General features: G+C 37.3%; 1 protein-coding gene across 4 annotated transcripts in view; it reads right to left on the bottom strand.

The window, feature by feature from the left end:
- The window catches only part of GRID1 (glutamate ionotropic receptor delta type subunit 1), a 592,171-nt gene that overhangs the window by 118,238 nt on the left and 449,203 nt on the right, over positions 1-24,730 (bottom strand). For all 4 annotated transcript variants that reach the window (XM_057421472.1, XM_057421471.1, XM_057421473.1 and 1 more), the window contains one exon: positions 5,876-5,929. In XM_057421472.1, coding sequence (XP_057277455.1) covers positions 5,876-5,929 — 54 coding nt within the window. The remainder of the gene's footprint in view (positions 1-5,875; positions 5,930-24,730) is intronic.

The following is a 24,730-nucleotide window of genomic DNA, read 5'->3' as shown; positions in this document are numbered from 1 at the left end:
AAAGACCTGCAGATCAGAAAATACTCAGTGGAGCTTATAAAACAGCTGTGGTTGTCTTCCCAAACTGAGACCTAAAAATATTTAGCAGACTTACATAATGTAAGATAGTGAAAAACAAAGAATAAAAAACAGTGGCAGAACCAGGTGCGAAGTCAGAGAGATGATGAGATGGAGGAAAGTAACCAAGGAAGTTGTTCCTATTCATTATCAAATTTAGATCATAAACCCTTTCCCATTACTGAAGCTATTTTTTACTGCAGACGATTAAATTGCATTTCCTTTATCTTTCCAGAGTGAACATGGGATCATATTCTTCTTTTAATTATACCTGCTTTAATACTATACCCTTTCTTCATCTTCTGAGTTTTATAGGAAGCAAACCTAATTTTTTCAACCTTTCCTCATGGATTGTATTTTACTGAGCATCCATCATAGTAAGTATTCTCCTCTGGATTTTCAAAACTGTTCTGCATTCTCTTAAGTCTTGCCTCAAAATTGCAATACTGTTCCAACAAGGCCAAGTTGATGTCAAGCAGAGCAAAATAATTGCCTAACTCATCTTACAAAGGATGTTTATAGCAATGTATGTTTTGCAGGGCCACAACAATATTGACTGATACTGTTTGTTATCCACAAGGATTCTAAGTTGCTCCTGCAGAGGCTTACCAGCTACACCTCATTTTGTAGCCATACCTGAGTACTCCATACTTCTCTATATTGATTCCAATCTGGTAGAGTGCCTCAAATTTACCTAAATAAATCAGAACTACTACAGCATGTTTTAACAGTCTGGTTGCGATTAATAGTTTCTACAAAGCCAGCATCAAGTAGTCAGAAAAAACATTAAAACCTCATTTTAACTTTAAGTAATCTTACACTTTCTGTTATCTTCTGCTATATCTAAACTTTTCTTGTTACTTTTTGTTACCCCTGGTATGAGTAATTTTGCACCTCAGCCTCATTTTATAATAATTTACTTCATTGAACTTTTGGACTTCTCCTTAGCCTTTTTTTTTACATCACTTTTTCATTAGAATTCCTCTCTGATTTCAAGATCTGAAAAGATAACCAATTGGAACCTTAATGATACCTTATTATGCCTTCATCTTCACAGAACTTCACAAGATTTTTCTTTGCGATCCTTTACTCATCCTATTACCTTTCCAAAAGCACTACTAGTTCTCTAAACTTGTGAAGTTGGACAATCTTTTTATTGATGCCCATTATCCCTATTTTCCTTTTCTCACTCCTTCCTCTTCTTCAAACAGTGCATGCTACCATCTCTCAACCACATTCACACCAATTATTTCCTGACTTCCTCAGCCCCATTCTTCCTTAGACATAATGAAATCTGAACTGCCTTAACTTTTTAAGCATGTAGGAATAACACTGTCAATCACAGGAAATTTTGAAGGCTTGTCTGTGTCCTAACATTACTTTTTCAACTGCCAGGGAAATTAAAATCCTCCATTACTCCATCTTCTTGTCTTTGGGGTGTTTCTGTCAAAAGCGCACTTTTTAAAAAAGTCTTCCTCAGAGCATGTCTTTTGTGTATTTCCACATTGGCTATTCAATAAATTTGACTCTCACCTCTCCTTAGCTTCAGAGAAAGTATGTACAGGTTGGATGTGCAATGCTACATTGTACTCTCTTCATCCCTACCTGTCCTTCATGAAAAATTATCTCCTACCTCAACCAGCAGCCTCATGCTTTATCTTGCCATGTCTTACAACTTTCAGTTAAACTTCGGAATAGCAATGAAGGTTTTTTTTTGAAAAACAAATTAAAGGATGCATGCAATAATGGTGAAATAACTCATTTGAGTTATCAGTCGAATTCAGTACCCATTCCACTTCCATGAAGAGTAGTTGATTGGTTTTGTGTACTTTACTGATTTACATGTAAAAATAATGAATGTTTAGAAACTCAGAATTATAATTAAATATCTTGATATGAGGGAATAAAATATTACTTTGAATATTTCTTTCTGGTCTGAATTCTGGTTTTATAGAACAATTAATTTCTTTTATATTTTGCCTCCCTTTGCAATGGATGCAATTTTAAACCCCTGAAGTGTCCAACAAAAAAGGAAACATGGTTTATAGTACTATTTATACCCTCAGTCTTACTGCTGCTGCTAATAAAAAAAGCAGACATGCAAAGCAGAAAAGCAACGCTCCTAGTACAATCGCATACAAATTCAGTTTCAAGTATTGCTCTTGTGCCTCTCCCATAGACATATGCCATGGGCAATGCACAGCATTTTGTCTGAACAGGAAGAAAAAGAGAAAAGGAGAATGAAAACTGTCAGGAAGAACAGGCAGAGATGCTTGATGTCAGTTACCAAAACCAAAGAAATGTAAGAGAAGAACAAAAGTCACAGAATCAGGTAGGTTGGAAAAGAACTTTAAGATCATCAAGTAGAGCTATTATCCTAAGATTGCCAAAATCACCACTAAATCATATCACTGAGGGCCTCATCTACACAGTTTTGAACACTTCAGGGATGGTGATTCCACGGCTTCCCTGGGCAGCCTGTTCCAATACCTGATCACCCTCTCTGCAAAGATTTTCCTAATATCCAGACTAAGCCTCACCTGGTGCAGCTTGAGGCCATTTCCTCTTGTCCTATTACTGGTTACTTGTGAGATGAGACCAACCCCCACCTCACTACAACCTCCTTTCAGGTAGTTGTGGAGAGCAATAAGGTCTCCCTGAGCCTTCTCTTCTCCAGAATAAACAAGTAAGTAAGTAAGTAAGTAAGTAAGTAAGTAAGACTTACTCTCCAGATCCATCACAAGCTTTTTTGCCCTTTTTCTGGACCTGCTTTACACCTGAATTCAGAAATAAGCCAGAATTCAGGTAGAATTACTACCTAAAACAAATGCTAGGAATGTTTCAGTATTTCTAGATGAATAAAAATGAAGATGATAAATATAAATCTAAACGGGGGAGGGTGATTAGAAATACATCCCTTTTTTCTTCCCCCTCAAATCTCCACAACTTTTGACAGCTCTGCAAGTTTAAAACATAAAATGTCTGAAATAAGAAAAGTAGGTACTTATAAATCCATACTTTTAAAACAGTAAGGTTTTTATGAATTTGGCTTCAAAGAGGACATATAAGGGCATAATACTGCCTGCAAAGACCCATGTTATCCTAAAAGACTTGCCATGTAATGCCATGTAATATTTCAACCTTCCAGTGCCATACAATGAATCCAACTCCCAAGTCACTACTTTTTTTTCTAAAGATGACTCAGTCTTTTTGTACCTCTAATGGTATCCAAACTGAATAGATAGCACAGAGACTTGGTTTACTGGAGACTAGCAAATACAGAATCTTGAGAGTACAGCTGTAGTAAGCTCATTTGCTGTAATAAGCTTACCAGCCATACAGTTTTAAGTTTGCTCATCACAAGCTTGGTGGTGTTGCTTACCTAATAACATTAAAATGATAAAATATTTTTGAACTCTAAAACTTAACTCCTATCTTGCCCTATGGGAAAGAAACATAAAGGGAAAAAAAAACAAAAGAAAACAACAAAAACCTAACCCAAATATTTATTGGATTGTCAACACAGAGACAGTAAAGGAGAGTAAAGTGGATTTAATTCAAGTAAGACAATAATATAATCTCCTATTGAAATAATACCATGCTATATAGTCATTCTTATTGTAGCATGGTAGGTCCAAGGCTCAAATTCCCATTGGTTTGACAAGAGGTGGGAGACAGAACAGACTGAGAGAAGGTGCTCAAGATCAACAGACCTCAGCAGTCAAACCTGTACCAGGCCCTTAAATGGTTCCCTGAAGTGAGAAAGGCCTAAAGAACCTGCTTACAACCCAATGTTCTTCATACAAGGCATGTCAATGGAAATAATTGTCACTGTGTTGTGTTCTTGCTACTGCCCCTTCAAGGTCAGTTAGCACCTGTACCTCTCTTTCCTTTCAATGGGATCACTAGGTCACACAGACCACAGGGGGAAAAGTATAAGATCCTCAATCTGCCCTGGAGAAAAAAAAAAAGGACTAGCTAAGTATTTGGTCCGTTTACAGAATGGACTACATCTGGCTTTCTCTTCATGTGGAATTACATTAAAAAGCTGATTTGACTGTTGGAATAAAAAGTTAATTCCATTCTTCAAACTACAGCTCCACTCAACATCCAGTTAAGGTATAACATATTTTCCATCAAGTACAAATGTAGTTCTCACTGATACAAACCGGAAATATGTACATAGAAAGCACAGTCTGTCCTCTTGCTAGCATGGGGATAGCACACTATTAAGACGCAAACCTAAGGAACCTCCATCTTTCTACATATACATCCATGTAGATGCCTAACACAGTAGCTTTAAGCACACAAAGACCAACACTTTTCTGTTAAAAAAAAAAGGATAATCAAAATATTTCCTCCTCTTTTTGCCTGAAAAGAGTTCTCTAAAGTTTCATGTATTTGAAAAATTTCTGTATTTGCCTGTTTGAATTTAAGTATGGCATTAATATTTTTTGCTCAAAAGTTATATTTTAGATTTACGTTTTGCTACCATAGCTTCTCTACCCAGTCTCTAGGCAGAAAAGAAAAAAATAAAAATAAAAACTTCCCCAAATAAAAGCAGACTTGACACCCTGTATGATGCGTTTGTGTAAGCATGCACGTTTGTGCATGACTGCTGAAGGTTTTTATTTGTGATGTTACATATTCAGGCTTCAGGAAGTAAGTTTTAATATTTGAACAACAACAGCATTAATAAAGTCACAAACATTCCCCCGCTGTAAGTGGTTAGGGAACTATGAACTGTATTATCTTTATGTGAATATAAACACTGAGTCTCTGGGCATCTCGCTAATATTACTACAGCTGACAAATCAGGAGTTACTTGAATGTAACAAGGACTAGAAAGAATTTACAAAGCCTTTATAAGCAGAGATTTCACTTGCTTTCCCCAACCCCTATTTAATTACAGAGCCTTTCTAATGCCACACAATACAATTTATAGTTACTAGTAAAAGTAGCCTATCCAAAATTACTAGCTAGGTGAAAATAAAGGAATGAGAAATTAAAAAATGAATTGGTTATTAAATGAGAGTTTATGCATTCATAATATGAAAATAAAACAGTGATCAGTTTTTAACTTAGATATTTTACTCTTTTAACAAATCATTATTAAAACCAGAAATATATAAAATAGTGCCAATTATCCTGAACAATCAGTGATTTATCAGTTATTATATATGCTAAAACATTCCAAGGTTTCCATTGCTTTTTTAAATATGAGTCTGCACTGATGCCCATTAGGGCATCATGGGACTAAGGTAAAATAAATAATCATAGTAGCGGGGCAGAACACCATTTGCTGCAGAGAGGAAATACTACAGATCTATGCAATCCTGGATCCTGGCCAAACACCAACACAATTCTGCACTAAGAAAACCTCTGTGTCATGTAAATGCATATTCAAACAAGCTAAGCTTGCAACTAGCTTGAGTGCTCTTTCCTCTCCTCATATCTGAGTGCAGGCTTTTATAGCAGTGAAGGGCGAGATTCTGCCAGATATGGATGCATGTATTTGAGGTTTCTTTTGAGATATTCTCTGCTTAAATAGGAAGTGATATAGTAGGGTCAGCATGAAGTTAAAAATATCCTCCCAGCTGCTGTGAGGTATTCTGGAAGCTTTATTTTGACCTTTGGTATTCAACATATGCCAATTCAACTGAGACAGGCAAGCAATGACACCACAGAGTTTGCATCTTGTACCATTCAAAAAGCAAATATGCTAAGTATATGTTCAGTTTGGTGTGTCAAGCATGTGAAACAAAAGATGGTGATGAGTGAACGTACCAAGCTACATTATCACTTTTGACATTCTTACCTCATTTACATAGACCCAGTGACTATCCTTTGATGCAAGGTTGGTTTCCACAGCCTACAAAAATAAAAAGAAATAGAATAATAAAAATTAAAAGTGTGAAACATATTCCAGAAAGAACTTATATTAAAAATTACTATAAAGCTAATTTTGCTTGCTTTCGTTGCTATTGGCATTGCTTCAATGTAGCTCTTTTCATCTCTTTCACTGCTTCTTCATGGAAGTATCCTATTGGTGCTAGTCACATTTCTCTGACTTTAGTACATAAACCAAACTACCTTGACCATGAAGATATTCCCTAGATGTACCACAAAAGCATACGGGAGTAGGGTGGTACATCAACATGATAAGGAATCCTATGATGAACAACTGCACACAGAACATGAGATTTAACTTCCACATGATATATGTAATGCATCCAAATAGGCTGGGTTGCTTTTCAATATGCCTCCCAAAATATACTGCCTCAGCCTCATTACAACTCCTATAGGTTAACTGTTAGATAACCTATAGGTTAAAACACTACTCTGAGACACTCAAGTGAAGTTCATGAGTCATCCTCTCTTCACGTTTATATAAGACTCAAGACAAAGTTATGATTTGCATGGACATTTTTTTCTGGCTTCCTGGTGTGGACTCAGATAATCACTATTATAAAGAAACAGCCCATCTCATCGGGAAGTATATTTATCCATACATATATAACCCTTATGGTTCACCAAGATGCTAAAATTGGGAAAGACTGCTAGTATAGATAGCAGTACTAGTACTGAGGACCTCAGTGGAAAGATTTGGCAATATACATAGAAGATTATAACCCCTTTGACATAGATAAGCTCACTGCAAGATGCTTTATAGTATAACAAAGCAATATCAAGCATCAAGAGGTGTACACTACAGTGATAACGATATTGCTAATGTCCTGCTTAACACACAGTTAAACAACTACTGTGGATTCATCTCACCTAATAAAACAGGACAATCCCAGTGCACATGTATTTCAGGAGGCAGTTCACTACACAAAGTTCTGAAGGCCTCTGCCTTCAACCACTTCTTTCTTCTGTGACAATATGCCCTTATATATTGAAAAGGTATTCTTATCCCTGTGTTATAAATGGCCCTATGAATCACTGAAATTAACCCAGTTAAAACAAACAAACAAACAAACAGATTAACAAAATACTTCCAGTCACTGTTTTTTAATCAAGGTAATTTTCACACCCTGCTCATTGTGCCTGGCCTCAAAACAATTACAAAGGTACAGAGGGGCTCTGTAGACTGTGGTACTGGATTGGGCAGGAACATCATCAATCACCTTCTTCTCCAGAACGCATTTTCATAATAAGCCTCTCAGATATTTAGCATCAGGTGGGATGAATCACCTTCTCTCATCACACTGACTACAGATGACTGGTTTAGAATAAACACCCACAACTTACAAAGCTGCAGTGAAAAAGATTATCCACCCTTAACATAGGCAAAGGGAGTACTGTTACCTGATCCTAGAAAAAACAACAACAAAAGACAACCAAACCAAACCAAAACCTGGCTCAATAGCCAACACCAACATTTAAAAAAATTGCTCTTAATTTATACTGTGTTAAAAAACTGAGTATAAATTACTTGTCTAAGCAATTGTATTTTAAAACTCTAAGCAGTTGTGTGGCCTATGAAAACCTAAGAGAAAATTGTGGGCAACACACACACCTCAATCTACTTGTCACATCCACAAGGTGTACTCCTTTAAAGAGACAAAAATCCCTAAAGAGAAACCAAAAAGAAGTCAAAAGAGAAAAATCAACACAGGGTACAGGATTTATCCTCATCTTCCTGAACAGCATTATGGGAAATTAACTATTGCTGGTGTCAACAGAGATGAACAACACATCTGACAAGATAATCCTCTCTTAAGCATGACATGAAAAATTTTCTCCCTTGGTAATTGTCTCCCTTGTACTTCTTTTAAGCTGGCAGAAGAATTGTGACTATTAGGAAGGCTAGCAGTAATGAAAATGAGGGCAAAAACTTGTAAACTTTCTCCCTATTTATCCCTCTATCATATTCAGACAAAGCCAAAATAGCCAGGATCTGTAACATACAGAGGAAAAGCAAAGTGCTGCCAACATTAACAAAGCAGAACTAAATAATGCTCAGGTGCAGAGTTATTGCACTGGCCATCTTTCGTGATTTATCTGCAACAGTGAGCAATTTGTATGAATATATGCTAAGACTGGGGAGCCAAAAGAGCCAGGGAATTTGAAATGAATTATTGTGACTCATTCTTCTGGGTTCACATATCTGGGCCAAAGTTTTTAAAATGAGGTGCCTAAATTTAGGTTGCTAAGAGTTTATCTTTAGTCATCAGAGTGCTAGACTATTCAGCACCTCCTACAGAAGTCAATGGCTCTACATTGTAAAAGCCTGAAATGTATTTAGAAACATAACTATAGATAGGCAAGTTTTGGCGTCCATAAATATCTTCTGTTTAGAAGTGCAACACGTAGCATGAAGCATTATTATACACCAAGACATGCTGAGAGAAAGCAAACACTTCTGGTATTTTGTGCTTCAGGCTTTCTACCATATTTACAGACTGCTGTCCTAAAGAATCCTAAAATGAAATATTGAAAGATGCATCTCAGAGTTTTCAACCTTCTTACAGCACTGGTGTATTGCAGGTGTATTTCCAGAGGCTTGTTGAAGTTAAGCAGTGTGAAAAGCAAGAAAATTTATGCAGAATTCTCAGAATAAGAAAGAAACAACGTGTTTGTAACTTACTGGGTTTCTTTTTCTTTGAAGAGGAAAAGGGAGATTATGGTCACCCATTTTTAATTATTCAAACTGTTCAAGATCTTACTAGTTCTTTAAGCTTGTGTCTCCATCCATTCAAAAAGAAGACAAATGTCAATGAAAAATCCTAAAGGATCAATTACAGTTTATTTCATAAATATACCCTATATTAAAGAAAGCAGGCTAGGAATTCGTGTGATCACTTTGGCTGAGAGAAAGCTCTGCCATCTATTGGAGCAGGATTTAGGTGCTAAAATATGTTATTGCGGGGGTTTGTGGAAAAATTATTAATACAGCTGCAAAATATCCTAGTTCTTTTTATACTCTGTATGTACATACCAGATAGGTGATACTTGGGACTAATGCCTCAACATTTCTACCAAATAGAAAATCTGCTTTTGAGATAAACAGCACACTGGAAATTAAAGACCATCTCTGTTTTCTTTTAGACTAGCAAGTATCTTCTATAGATTTGTAAAAGAAAGGAGGGTTTTTTTGAGACTGCTTGCCCTTCTTCTTCCCCAATTAGATTTCAACAGCCAAATGTTAAAATGAAGGACCCAAACAAAAGAATTATCATTCAGTCAGTGGACCACCATCAATGACAACATATACATAATATTTTCAGAATTGGACCAGTCTGAAAAGATGGAAAGGGGGGCAGTGAATGTAGAAAATTTTATAATTTCTCAGTAGAAAACACCTGCATCAGAAATGACACTGAAAATCAGTGGCTGGACACAACTTAGAGAGAACCTGGTGTGTGTTCAGACACGGGCAGACTGTGTTCAGTGACAGCAGAATGTGCTGAAGAGTTTAGGCTTACGCACATCTGTGTTATAGTTACAAACCTGTTGTCTCCTTTGTACTCAGGGGAGAGGCAGTAGGAATGTCTGGAAGCCCCATAACTAACCCTGGGATCCTAGAAAGAAATGTATTGCAGATGGCAAACACAGATGGTCCTGTTGTATCTACATTTTTGGAAACAAGTGCTGCCACCCTGAAATCATAAAAGAACCACCGGAGTGTTTTGCTAGGAGGGATATCAAACTAGTAAAGGGTATTACTTGTACATCCCCAGCTTTAATGTTGAGAATAAAGAGCACCATAGCTTTTCAGAAGGAAAAAAAAAAGCCAACAGTAAAGAAAGAGAGCGTAGACTGGGAAGTTCACAGTTAGAAAATAACTTGGGAAGAGCATCCTAACAGATACTGAAAGAACACAAAAGCAAAGCTGCTGCAAACCAATGACCAAGTACAGATGGCAGCAGAGAACAGATACACCTGCAGCATGGAATGCTCTGCAGAGGCACTGGCAGATACACCCAATCATCTCAAGACCACAGCTCCAGAAACCAGGCTCCATTTACAAAGCTCCTCCTATGCAGCTCTATTCCAGCTTGCAACCCTACTGAAGACCCCTACAACCAGACAGACTGCCAACAGTCAGCCCACAGGATGCTTATAACAGAAAACCAGGCACAGAGCAAGCTGAGCAGTGAGCAAGCCTTCAGGAGACCCGAGTTCTTTTTAAAGACCCCAGTGGTGCAGGATGAGGATGGAAATACTCAAGGTCAGCTTTACTACAAAAAATTCTTTTTTTTTTTTTTCCTGTGGGTTTGCTTGTTTTTAAATTATTAATATTGAAGGTGTAAGTAAAGGGCTTGGGGAAGTAAATCTCGTCTCTGCAAATCTTTCATAAAGGATCAGTCTCAATCCTTACAATTAATTACCTGCTCACTTTACTTTGCCAGTGGACAGGTTTCAAAAGAACTATCTCCAGCTCTTACTGTCCCAAGCAAGGTTATAGCCAGTGACCTTCTTCCAAAAGTAGCTTCTTTCCCACTTAACATCGTTGCAGAAATTATTTACCTACTGTTGTCACTCCACAAAAATTCTTTAGAACCAATTTGAAATCCATCACAGTAAACCAGCAACAGAAAAAAAAGAAGAAGTCACTGCCTTCGTCATACCCTTTTGGAAGCCTGAGCCAAACCCAGCTCCAGCTGCTGGGTTTCACTGCAGGAGTTGGACCTGTATTTTTTAAAAATGGCTTTTTTCTTGACTTAAATGTCCAGGAAAACACCCTAGGAATCAGGAACCTGGTTTACATCCCAAAGAAGAGATCTAGACTAAGTTTTCAATGCAATACATCTGAAAGTAATTAATTATACACTATCAAAGTGTACCTGTTTATCTTAGAAGCTTTGCGTATGTCACAGACACAAATAAGATAGGAGATATGAAAAAGTCAATTCTGTTAGAGTAGATGGGTTCAGTCTATTGTAAAGATACCTAATTTATATTTAGAAACTTCTTCAATTAAAATAGTGCAGTTCTTGTCCGGGAGTGACTTGCATAGATAACAATTTCACAGAAAAATGATTTCTCCAGAGCAGTTACTGAGATTCTTGCACTTCATTAGAACCTTTCTTTTCTCTGCATTTTAAATACCTCTTGGTATCTCCAGAGAAGCATAAACCCCATAATATTTAATAGATTAAAAATAAGTAAATAAGCATTACTAGCCACAATAAAGTATTTATAAAAATAATTTAACTCTTCTTATAATACTTATGGTTTATTAAAAAATACACGTTATTGTTTCTAAAGCTTAATTAGTAATGGTACCATTGGTACAGGGATCAAAATTAAATTTTCCAGGTGACAGTACAACATCCCAACTCTAGATGAAGTTTATAAAACTAAGACATTTTGGACTAAGAATCCTGACGAAAAAAACTCAGTTGCAGTAAACTGAATTAGGACTGGAAGTTTACTTATTTAATACATGTTAATTAAAATATCTAAATATCATTTCAAAGTGAAATATGAAATTCTTCCTTCTTTAAATAGTAAAATGGGAATTTAAAGAGGTTACATGACATACTTTATCCGAACAGAAAATCAACTGAAACTGACCCTTTCGTACTGAACATCATTCTCCATGAAAAATTTGTACTTTTAACAAAAAAGTTTTGCCATAAATTCTGTTTTTCCTTTTTTCAGAACATATTCCTAGAAATGTGCACACACACACATTAAAAAAAAAGAACACCTAACAGGGTCACTGATTCCCTGTCTTTCAGTGATCACTACCTTATGTCATTCATACAGTTAACTTCCCTATCTTACAACATAAGATGTCAATTCCAAATCTCGGTACATATTGGCTTCATTAAAATCGTTCATGAGCCACAAGCATAACATGCTTTGGAAATCCACATTTCTTGATAATTCATTGTATTACTTCATTTTTCATCTACACTCTATAAACATATTACTAAAGAACATCACTCAGTTGGGACAGTTTTCATGTTATCATGCACTGTTACATCAAAACGTGAGGCCTGATATTTCCTTGTTACTCCTCTGCAGAGCTACGTTGCTAAGAAAAGCTATTCTTCCCTCGATGCTACTGATAAAGCACAAGTAATTACTGAAGGGCTATCACGAGATTAGATGGTATTTTAATTATTCTGGGCTCCTTCAGTAGTATAAACCTGTAAACTTGGCATATTCAGCTTGAAGTTCCCACAAAAGCTAGGGCAAATCAGTCATACAGATATCTGTGTTCTCCTGCTCAGAAGTCTAGCCATTAGTCTGGGCTATCTCCCCCAAAACTGTAACATTTCTTTTATGGTTTCTGTCCAAATGATATGAGAGGGTCTTTTCTTGACCTCTTAGTTCCTCCACAAGGTAAATAACCTAATTAAAGAAAAAAGATTAAGGGTGAGGATAAAAAGGGGGGGAGGGGGAGAGGGAAAAAAAGGGGAAGGGGAGAGAAAAAAACCAACATCCTAGAGCAAATTCCCACATACCATCCACAGCTGAATTCTGTTTTCAGTTGCTAATAAGACATTTCATGCAAACTGGAGTAAATATGACCCAAAACCACCAGATTTTAGCACACACCCCTCCAGTTGATGAATGCTAATTAGAAGATGTATCTAACATTTTGCACAATATGATTTGATAATAACCCAAACTGATATATACTAATCATATGTTTTAAAGTTTGCACTGCACTAGTTGCAACATAGTAGTTGCTAGTATGCCTAGGGCATAGGTGATCAGGCAAAAACTACACTGAAGAAAACATATGTATAAGTTTAATGTTAATAAAGAGGCATTTGAAATGAAGAAAATCATAAAGAAGAGTAGAAAAAGAGGAACTATATACTGCAACTTCTTCTGGCTGCATGGCTGTAATGTTCTTGAGTACCTACTGTAATATATAACATTGCCTATTGTTTTAGCCTTAATCATTAAGATGTAATGTCTTGGGATTTCTTTTAATCTTATTCCCAGTCTATATAGGTAATGCTTATTATATTCAATCTCTATTGCTGTTCCATTTAATGCATATTCCACTGAATGATGCGTTGAAGTACTGTATATGGAACTCTTCCAAATGCATTCTGTAAGAATTTACTTTTCCAAGCTCAAATGTCACATACTATTCATAAACATGGTAACTGTTGACCATTTAACTATGTGGCACAGCGGTGACACTGGATAATTGCACACCTGTCAGAAAGCAACATTTCCCTAATAACATAAATCTAATGTTAACTAAAGAACATAAACTCTCAGAAATCTTGTACTTAAAATTTTACCAAAGACACACACTGACTTGACTTTGAAGACCCAATTAAATCTTTGAAATAACTAAATTTTGTTCACATAGACACTGAATTTCCTTTTGAAGATAACAGGTTTGTACATCTATATTCTATTAAGAAAGTAGCTTTTTAGACACAATCTTTTAATGCTTTGAGAAATGTACTCCCAAAAGAGCCAAACTCCAGAGAACAAACTAAACTTCATCAGAACTGGCCAGCAGTTGCAGCTTTTTTCTTTTTTTTTCAGTTGATTTGCTTCAGTTCTTATCCTGCCTCCCATTAAGAGAAGCAATCCCAGGCACAGCCACAGGTTGGGCAGAGAAGAGATTCAGAGCAGCCCTGTGGAGAAGGACTTGGGGGTGTTGGTTGATGAGAAAATGAACATGAGCCAGCTTCAGTGTGTGCTTGCAGCCCAGAAAGCCAACCGTATCCTGGGCTGCATCAAAAGGAGCGTGACCAGCAGGTCGAAGGAGGTGATCCTGACCCTCTACTCTGCTCTTGTGAGACCTCACCTGGAGTATTGTGTGCAGTTCTGGTCTCCTCAAACAAAAAGGACATGGAACTGTTGGAACAAGTCCAGAGGAGGGCCATGAGGATGATCAGGGGACTGGAGCACCTCCTGTATGAAGATAGGCTGAGAAAGTTGGGGCTGTTCAGCTTGGAGAAGGGAAGGCTGCGTGGAGACCTCATAGCAGCCTTCCAGTATCTGAAGGGGGCCTATAAGGATGCTGGAGAGGGACTCTTCATTAGAGACTGTAGTGATAGCACAAGGGGTAATGGGTTCAAACTTAAACAGGGGAAGTTTAGATTGGATATAAGAAGGAAATTCTTTCCTGTTAGGGTGGTGAGGCACTGGAATGGGTTGCCCAGGGAGGTTGTGAATGCTCCATCCCTGGCAGTGCTCAAGACCAGCTTGGACGAGGCCTTGGGTGATATGATTTAGCGTAAGGTGTCCCTGCCCATGGCAGAGGGGTTGGAACTAGATGATCTTAAGGTCCTTTCCAACCCTAACGATTCTATGATTCTATGATTCTATGAAATTGTCACCAAAATAATTTGGCAGTTTAAGTTCTCTGTTTGTTTGGAATGCCTACATGGGTTTGACTAGACATAGATGTGATGGTTGAAAATACCTTTTCAGTCACAGAACCCAGGTAAATAAACCTATTTTCAGCATGGAAAATTGCTCTTTATTCTGATAATGAGCAGCTGTTTCACCGTCAAACGTATTTCAGTATGTACCACAAGCCTCATGCACTGTGCTTTCTCAGCTCTACTCAGAAAAAATAGCTTCAGTTCCAACTTTAGCTTTCACTGGAAGCTGAATATAAATTTATTGAGTTTGCAAAGATTTTGGTCTTTTTGTAAACAGCAACTGGTAACTATATCATTAAAGAAAGGTGCAAACTTCTTAGCTTTATAACATGCACACACCACCAAACAGTGAAAACACAACTTATACATTCTTAATTTCCTTTTTTAAAAGAAGTATGCTTGTGTTGACAGCATGATAGTTGACGCTCCCAAAATCATGTATCACATAAACTTTTTGCTGAAAGAGACAGCTACAGGATGAAGAAACTGCTTTGATTTTCTTGAACTTCTGGTTTTAATACTGATTCATTGCCTCTGGCACAAAGTTACTAATCACATTGCAAGGCTGTTATGGGGTTTTACATAGACTATGGGGTTTTAAACTCTATGAACTTGGACAGGTATATCCATATCAAAGTTTACGCTGTCCATTATCCATCTCTTCTGTCCACATACATTTCTCTTATATTCCTTAAAAATCCTGGTTTTAAACAAAAGACGACAACACTGTTCTTACCTCAGCCTCAAACAATCACCTTCAATCCAGTCTTTTTCTGACTACAGCACCCTTATTTTAAATTGCAAAATAAATACATAAATAAAGCAAAATCCTTACAGGTCTGAGCACCTTCTTGTCAGTCAGCACATTTTACATGCACAAGCAGCATCATGGGCTGTGTGACCTCTAAAGAATAGCCTAAAGTTCACCTTAACCATCTCAAACCAGAAGACTCTTCCAGATCAAATTTGCCAAAAGGAAAGAGTATTTGCCTTTGTTTATACTGCATGAGGATGCTTGGCTTCTGTGTACTTGCCAAGTGATAACACTTTCAGGCTGCTCTAGGAGGAGAGAAACCTTTGGGGAGCAGTAACAGTGGTAACGGAAGGGCTAATTCACCCCCTGTATCTCTACCGTCTTAATGACTTTATGCAAAGCCTGATGGGCTAAAGAAAGGTAAGCAAAGGCAGACATCACCTAGAGCAGTGTACATATACTTCACATGCTAGTGGGAATTGGAGACAAATAAGTCAACATTTTGTTCACATTTTTCTTCCAAGCAGCTTTTCAAATATTCACCATTTGGGTCAAAACCTGTATGTTTTGTACCCACGCTTTCTCAAAGCTTGCACAGATGCATTGGAGCACCCATACTTATTACTAGCAGTCTTCATCAGCTTTATCTTTACTAGCAAGAGTGGTATTAAATATATATATTACAGTAATGAGCAGATTTTACTAGACAACATACTTAATTTTCCTAAATGCTTGCATAAAGTTATTCAGGAGAGTATGGCAAAGTTATTTATTTTAAAATACTAATTTTATCCTTTGAAACAATTCCCATTTCTTCTAATTAACACAAGCTCACATAGTGTTTGCACAGTTATAGACAAATGGGTTTATGAGAATGAACCTTTCTACATTGTCTGGAGCAACAGCTTATCTACTGCTTCCAGGGAAACCAGCATTCATTACAGATTATGCCTTGATTTTGTTCATGAAACCAAGTAATTTTTAGCATTTTAACTGCTGCAATTTTTTTCCCATTGTTTCTGAGGTAGAATTTAGACAAAACAGGTATTTGTGTTAGAATTTCCATGTACCTGAACTTCTGTACAAATCCAGAGGAAAAAAAGAAGTGAAATAGGTTTTTAATCTTAAAATCTGAGCATGTTTGACTTGTGATATACTACTCTTAGCACTGATTTCTATCAGGTTTTTTTAGATAAGATTTCATCTAGGGAAAATTTTTAAAAGACAGTGTCTTGGAAAGCCAAAATGCAGTTTGTGAGAGTTAAATGTAATAGAGGAGGGAAAAAATATTACATTAGATAGACTATTTTTACATCAGGGTTTCATCCATTATTACAAGAGACACAAAAGAATGTGACAATAAACGTTGCTAGCTGAAAAAACCAGACACATCCTTAAGTGGTGACCTGATGGGAAAATTATGTTATCACCTGATAGAAAACATGGAAGAGAAGAACTAAAGACTAGAGAAGCATCTGGACACATGAAAAAATTCCAAATAATTTTTAAAAGAACACGCAGGAAAGAAGAGAAAATATTAATTTGACATAATAGGAGTTGTAAATACCTGCAAACAGAAAGACCTGGAGCATGTAAGCACAAAGACAAGACAGAGGAGTGACCCCAGATGGCAAGGAAAAGATTGCATTATAGGGCAAGATAGGTGCATAGAGAAAAAGGAATGCTGAATATTGCAAACAGGCAAGCAAAAAAAGAGACTAGATGAACTGCACAAGCACAAAGAATATAAAACCCAAGGCTGAGACTTATGGGTGATGAGGACAACATATGGAAAATTAAAAAAAAAAAACAAATGAAGGAAAATGAAGGAGAGGGGGAAAGGTGGTGGATGAAAATAAAAATTGAGAAGATTGGAGATTCACACAATCCCAAGAGCTGTTGAATTGCATGACAGACAGTTTGACTGGCCTGTCATCAGAAAGCAAAGAAGAAAGAAGTCAGCATGCTGGGACAATAAATGTGGCCTTGAAGCAAAAAAGAAAGAAGATTAAAAACAAAATTATTTTTCTTCACTTAGGCGAGGTATCATTGAAAAGTTAAAGGAATATTTATTCATAGGTGAGAGATGCACAGTACAAATTAAAGTAGGATGCAGCTATTGAAGAGGAATAGGCAGAAAAGAATCTTGTGGTAAGAAAAACAAACAGTAAATGTAACCACTGAAAAGTATTCTCATCAAAAGGCACCTTTCCTAGGTGAGTCTTTCAGGTAAGACTTTCAGTGCTGGCCTTGAGTGACTAAGTCTGAAACTACTAGAAGCAAATTAAATACTAAAGAGTACATAAGGCTCACAGTCTGTAAATCTACTTTTAATTTTTAAGACTATAAAAAATTGTTAATGAGAATATACTAAGAGCCACATCTAAACAGAGAGGGCAGTGCAAGCTGTAAAAATAGCAATATGAAGAATACAAATATGGTGACATTATAGTCAGAAATTGAATTATATTTGTAGCAAGATAACAGAAAACAAATAAACAAACAGGACTTTATGGCAAAACACACTGAACCCATATAATGTGGGGGAAAGAAAGACTTCCTGGCATAGTGGCCCTGCAGTCAAAGGTGAATAAAGAACAACATTCACCTATTAAAAAGTTCCACAGAGGCGGTGTGCATTTAACAAAATCTAAAATCTTAAAGCCAAAGACAGAAAAACAAATTAGCTGGTAAGATAGTGAAATCATGAGTTAAAAGAAGTTAAGCACAGATGAGGTTCTTAGCTTCACAATAGAGGACCTTAAATTCCAAATTTCTTCTGCTGTCCCCAGATTTTGACTGTCCAGTTAGCCCATTTTCTCAGCAGTTACTCTTTTTGAACCTGAAAGCTTTACTAGATTATTTAATATTATCAGTAACGATCCTGACAAATATTATTAAAGGAATTAACTATGATAGAAACATAGAAAGTATGATAAATACAGAGGTATTTAGAGAGCATTTAAAAAGATGATGGCTTCTGAAAACAGAAACATAATTATGGTGAAAATCACTGCTACCAAAAATAAGGTCAGGCACTCAGAGAACAAAAAAGAAAAATTTGCTGCTATTTGAAACTTCTTCAGTTTGAAAAACTAGAGGCTTATTAGAGGTTTATTGTCTGACATCTAGCAATCTGTGCACCCATGAACAATTAGAGTCTAAGATGTATCCCTGAAATGTCAATAGAATAAGAAAGTTTGAATACCAAGAGACTTCTGTAGTCTAGCTGGCTAAAAGCAGAGTTTAAGTTCAGGTAGTTTAGAAGCAGAATCATAAGACAGTATGCATGCTGTATTTCAAGTGTTATTTTAGGTACCTCAGGAGTATAAAGACCAAAGCATCCCAACTGCTAAGCTCACATGGCCATGCTAGCACAAAGACACATGGATACTAGTAGGATCATGGATGTATTCTGTCTGAGAATACAAAGATTTCTAAACATTATGGTAAGATTCTGAATTCATCTCACAACAGTAGTGTCAAGCCAAACTACACACAATTCAATTTCAAGGTAGTGCCTGATCAGTCAATGAAAAAAATTAGGGAATATGTATTTATGTGTTATGGTGCCCTCTCTTCTCAGAGGACAGGATCAAGTAAACCAGGAGTTCATGTCTCATCTTTTACCCTGAGACAACACAGAAACACAGCAGCAGCCTCCTAAGTTTTATGAAAAAGACACAAAAATATGCACTTTATGGACTACAGCATACCTGAAATAGTTAATATTGAGTCCCTGTTTCTATTAGTAATTCAGGCATTCAAGGTTTAATACCTCAGATGTTTCAAATTACATCTCCAGTATCTTGGCAAGCAACTTGTCAGCTTCAATGTAAATTGTTTTTCAGAGCCCAAATTGTTTTTAAAAGATTAAGGTGTTCTAATTTTTTAAAGCACTAAGTACAAAAGTGGTAATCCTTTACCATTGTGATCGGGTTGTCTACCATAATCTTTATTATTTACTAAAGCTTCACTGTAAAAGAAAAGGAACTAATTTTTCAAAGTCTATTTAAGTAGCCGAATTGCTGTGCTCCGAATTTAGGGCTGAGAAAAGAAGACTAATTACTTCAGCTCTGAAGAGCTCAGTTCAAAAAAAAACAACACAAACCACCAACCAAACAACCCCAAGCCCTCCCTAAAGATGGCATTCCATGGAAACCATATGATTCAAGAATTAGCAATGTAATATGGGATCAATATTAGCTCCATTTGAGTTATGGGAGACAAGACTGCATCCTCAGAAGTCTTCTGTCTCCAAAATACTGCTTCAAATCCTAAAAATTGGATAGATTCAGATTATATTTAATGTCAGTTAGTCTATTTGATTTAGTAAAGTAAATCTGTTAACATGCCCTTACAAATGACTATTACAAATAAATGCACACCAAACATAAGCAAAGAAATCTTCAGCTTTACTTTCTTGACAAAAGAAAGTATATAACAGAGTTCTGAGGAGGGGAAAAATCCACACACCACCGACTACGTGTGGTGTTCAAATCAGGCTGGTTTTCAAAAGAATGGAAAAGAAAACATACAATAATAATAATGTAGTACTATTAGACCTTGTTTGCAGCTGGAAAGCAAGCACATGATAAACATCACAACACATGACTGAACAAGAAGCTCAAGTCACTTGTCTTTGTTCAAGGCCTTCAACAGTAATCCTTGCTTTTAAAGCCTGGATCCTTTCTTGCCTTCAGTAGCACAAGAAGGGTTCTTTGCAGCAAAGGATGCACTGAATCTGCTGCTTTATGCTCCAGAAGAGGGAAAAGAAACTACAAGCTTGGAGATTCTCCATCAGTGTCCCAGAGGCCCTCACCAGAAACACATTGTTATCATTGTCTCATTTGGTATCTTGGTTTGAATAGTACTTTAAAATTATGTACTCTTGGCTATGCACATAAATCTGTGCCTTTTATGGCTTTCTTCATTACAACATTCAAACTGAAAACAAAAATGTTACTTAGAAATCACTGCAAATTTGCACTTGCGAATTATATTCTATTGTGTCACATCTACAGCTACCCCTAAAACTGTGGTTTAATTGTTTTCAGTTGAACACTGGAAGGTGCAGAATTATTTTCCTCCATGAATCTCAAGCTCACAGACAGAATTATCCAGCCACAATCCAGAACCACCATGCCATACATGTGTGTTTGTGTATGTGCACATTTGTGTGGATATACTCCCATATATATGTATACCCACACATATCTGGGGATGGGCACATAAAACAAACAGGAAAAGGGGAGAGAAGAAAACCAGGCCAGCAGTAACACCCAGAACATCTAGCTCCAAGAATCAAGGATATTTTAGACAAAGTTATGTACTCACCACACAGAGAGGACTCGGAAAAATTCATGCATGGATTTATCATAAAATTCCCCAATAAATATGAGCAAATTTACTCAAGTTTGATGTACAGGAATAACTAACTTCGTATGATGTATGTGCATTTACATAGATACACACACATATATGCATGCATAAAAAGCTGTACATCTAAGCCTGACACAGGTAGGCAAATCACAGCTGCACATGTTCAGGGACATGCATCATCTAGAACAGCAGAATTGTATTAGTATGCTACTAGCCATGCTAAGCAGGATTTATTGGTCAAGTCATACACTTACCTGTAAATAATATAAACCATTAGACCACACAGTTTGTTTATATTCTGCCTATATGTCATGTATTCATCCCCTTCTGTGGCTTTAGGAATTAGAAAACAGAGGAGGGCAGTCCTTTTGAAACAGTTTGCATATGTACATTTGTTTATCATCAGCTGCTGGCTTCTAGGAGAAAGATGCCTTTCCCACCCAGGGCAAAACTTCTGGGACAAGTGGCAAGAAGCCATTTCCCCCACAAGATTTACTATTGCCTTCCCCTTGAGAGCACATTTCACCGCTTCAGTTAGCTGTGTTAGATGATATACCACATGTCTGAGATCTGTGCAAATTGCCTCTCACAGCAGCCTACATACCATGCTCAAACATCACCTTCCCTAACCTCCCATTGTCCCCTATTTCTTTTCATTAAGTCTATTCAGCAATTCTCCCTAAAATGTATGTCTTGGCTGTCTCCCTGTCAGCTAACTTTTTCCTGCCCCTTTCAACAACCACAAGACATTACTCACTTACCTGCTGTATGACTGAATCAGAAAAACTATCAGTCAAGTGAAAAGACTGCTGTAGTAAACTCTATGCTGTTATTTAGCTTTCCCTTAGCTATTCCATACTCCCTATTTCAGAGAAAGATTTATTTGCCAAATTAGTTACAACTACCCAACCAGTCTTTACTCTGAAACCCCCACCAGCTACTTCCTCTGTTCCAAACCTGGAGACAAATGGAGCCATTTGCCCTCATCTGTAGATAAAACTCTACAAACATAAAACTCTTCCTCTCTATACCACCTTTTTCCTCTTGCCTCCCCAGGCAGACTGAAGAGTCTACAGCAGCTTTGAAAAACCCTTATACCACTGATTTTCCTACTCTTAAAAATGAAAGACAGATGTGCCAATAGGAATGAGGCACTAATGGATTTGCTACTCACAAACCAAGAAAACCTGCTTTATAATATCTCGGTTCGTGAGAGACTTGGCTGCACTGATCACAATGTTGTGGACTTCAGGATCCGTCTTAGCATGCTGAAGGTTATAAGCCAAAGGTTTTCTATTTCAGAGGAGCAAACTTCAGCTTGCTCAGAGCTCAGTTGGGAGGGATTCTGTAAGAAGCTTCCATGGAGGATAAAGGAGCTAGCAAGTGCTGGGACATTTTTAAGAACACTCTCCTGGAAGCATAAAAACAGTTCATCCCCTTTAAAGGGAAGGAAAGTAAGTGGAGCAGGATCCCCTTAGCTTAACTGTGAGCTTCTGAGTCTGCTCAAAACAAAAAGAGAAGCATACCAGAGATGGAAAAGCAGATTAATAACCTCTGGGAATTACAATGGCTTTACCAGTGTGTGTAGAGATACAGTTAGAAAAGCAAAAGCTCAGCTCAAAATGAAAATTACCAGAAATGTCAAAAACTGCAAGAAAGGGTTCTTCAGGTACATAAACAACAAGCAGAAACAGAAGGAAAATATTGGCCCGCTGTTAAGCAGGGGAGGGGAATTAGTAACCAACAGTGATGAAATGGCAGAAAGTTCTGAACACTTTCTTCACCTCTGTCTTTACCAGCAGTGTTGAGCCCCAGGCCTTGGGAACAAAACTCTAGGTTAATGCAAACACAGATCCACCATCAGTAAGGAAGAGCTGATATATGAATGATTACATGAGGATGACCCCTACAGATGGATGAGCTCTGACAATATCCACCCAAGGGTGTTAAGAGAGCTAGCTGACATTGCTGCGAGGGCATTCTCCTTAATCTTTGAGAAGTCATAGATTGGGGGACATCCCAAAAGACTGGAAGAAGGCCAATGTCACCCCCATCTACAAGAAGGGCTTAAAGGAGGATCCAGGGAATTGCGAGCCCATCAGTCTTACTTCATGAAGTGCCCCAGAAAGTTACGGAACAAATCTTCCTGGGGGGCTATCACAGGTCAAATGAAGCATGTGATTGGGAGAAGCCAGCATGGATTCAACCATCAAAATCATGACGACAAACCTGATGCCTTCTATGATAAAGTAACCTGCTTGGTTGATGTGGAGTAGTGGACATTGTCCCACTGGATTTCCACAGGGCTTTTGCTATGGTTTCCCACAGCCTCCTCCTAGAGAAGCTGATACATTATGGTCCAGACAAGTGGTCTGTGCGGTGGGGGTGGTACTAGCTGAAAGGCTGCACCCAGAGAGTGGTGGTAAATGCAAACCAAGTCTTCACCAGTTTTCAAAACCCAAGCAAATTATTTTCAACCCCATTTACCATCTAGTTATAAAACGGGAGGATAGTTTTTCTTGGCTTTAGTAAACAGAAAGAAATAGCCATTGCAATTCTCAGTTCTCATTTAGAAACACTACAGCTACATAGTCTTATTTTGTAAAAGCTATGCAAATGTGCATACATACTCTTCCAAATACCCTCTGCCACAGGATATAGTTGCCATACAAGCTAAGTGCCACAAATTTATCAGAAAAATAGTTCTTGTTCGAAAAAACAGTAACACCAAAAAAACCAAACAAAACAACTATGTGGCATTCTTACTGTGCTCTAATTTGAAACTCCACTACTAAAGCCCACAATGGATTAAGAGCAATCAAAAAGCATAATCATTTTAATAATAATTTTAAACAGTTTTATTAATGTACTTTAAAAAGAACTAGGATATTATGCAGTTTTCCCAGGCTTCACATGGGCCTGGATCCTTCTCCATGACTACCAAGCATTATTAATTTACCAAAATTGAATTTTCTCTTTCATCTAATAACTGATGATTAATTGCTCAATAAAGTGATGGCTTCTCAAGTCCTGCTTCTGTGTTACATGTCTGTGCAGCTTTGGAAACCAGTGTATACTATCTTAAACTTTGCTATTCCATCCAACTGCTAGGGAAGGCTCAAAACCTGTCTCAGATGAATGATTGTGGTAATAAATTAAAAAAACAGAGATGTCTTGTTTTTATCACTGTTTGAATTACTACCACAGAAAATGAGAAACCTTGGGGGAAAAAAAAAAGAACTCAGAAATATCTGTTTGGTGCAAATATAAAAGTTCCTTCAATGTTTTAAGTAAAATGACCACAATTAAAAAAATGGATGTAAATTTTCAGTACCATACTTTGAAGATAACTGTGGTATGAAATGTATGACTAATTGGGCTCATACCAATCCCCCTTTTAAATTTACATACGCAAATTTTTGCAAAATTATTCTTTATCTAAGTAATTATGCCTCCTTTAGTTACATAATGTATATCATATATGGTATGGGTAAGATAGAAACAATGACAAATTACTGTTCAATCTTTACAACTAGGTTTTCTCATTGAATAATCTAATGACAAGCATGGGTGCAAGGAGAAATTCAGAACAAAGCATTACCATTCTTTCCATCTGAATGTATCAAAGGCACACAGTCAATAATACCATGAAGTATTTTCAGAGCAAGGCAAGCCCTGCCAGCTTTTCCCCAACCTGCACCTTCTGACAGAGCTGACGACATGCTGCCAACATGGAAGCGCTTCCAGAAGACACATCATAGAAATACACCTTTCCTCTCTCTCCCAGCCAGGCTTGTGAATGAAATTCTTCATTACAGATACACTTCCAAGCTGAGGAGACAAACTCGATACCAGGAGCCCTCTTTGATGCCAAAAGAGAAATAATTGATATTTTCACCCCTGTTTAAACAGAGAGGTAGCAGTGGGGATGGCTAAGAAGAGAGCAGCAGCAACGTCCCTCCACACCACTGTTGTGCTTTGTGTAAGATTTCAGAGAAAATGACGAAGGGTTCTCCACCATGACTCAAATAGCTCTGGGGGCCTGGATAATTTGTTTGCAGCGCCCTGCAGCTGCAACACCCTACATGCAGCCTCTCTGGCCATGTAATTTCCAGTTTGCTCTTCAAAGGGTACCTTTAGAGCACACTGAAACACTTAGACTGAGGATGCTTTTCAGGGCCTTTTATGCTACTTCATTCTTTCTATTCAGCAT

The sequence above is a fragment of the Pezoporus wallicus genome, unplaced genomic scaffold (assembly GCF_028554395.1).
Source record: "Pezoporus wallicus isolate ANWC-B61680 ecotype Strahan unplaced genomic scaffold, APGP_CSIRO_Pwel_v1 contig_4816, whole genome shotgun sequence".
NCBI classification, from domain to species: Eukaryota; Metazoa; Chordata; class Aves; order Psittaciformes; family Psittacidae; genus Pezoporus; species Pezoporus wallicus.
The sequence above is the reverse complement of the archived record's forward strand: the minus strand, read 5'-3'. Positions and strand labels throughout refer to the sequence as shown.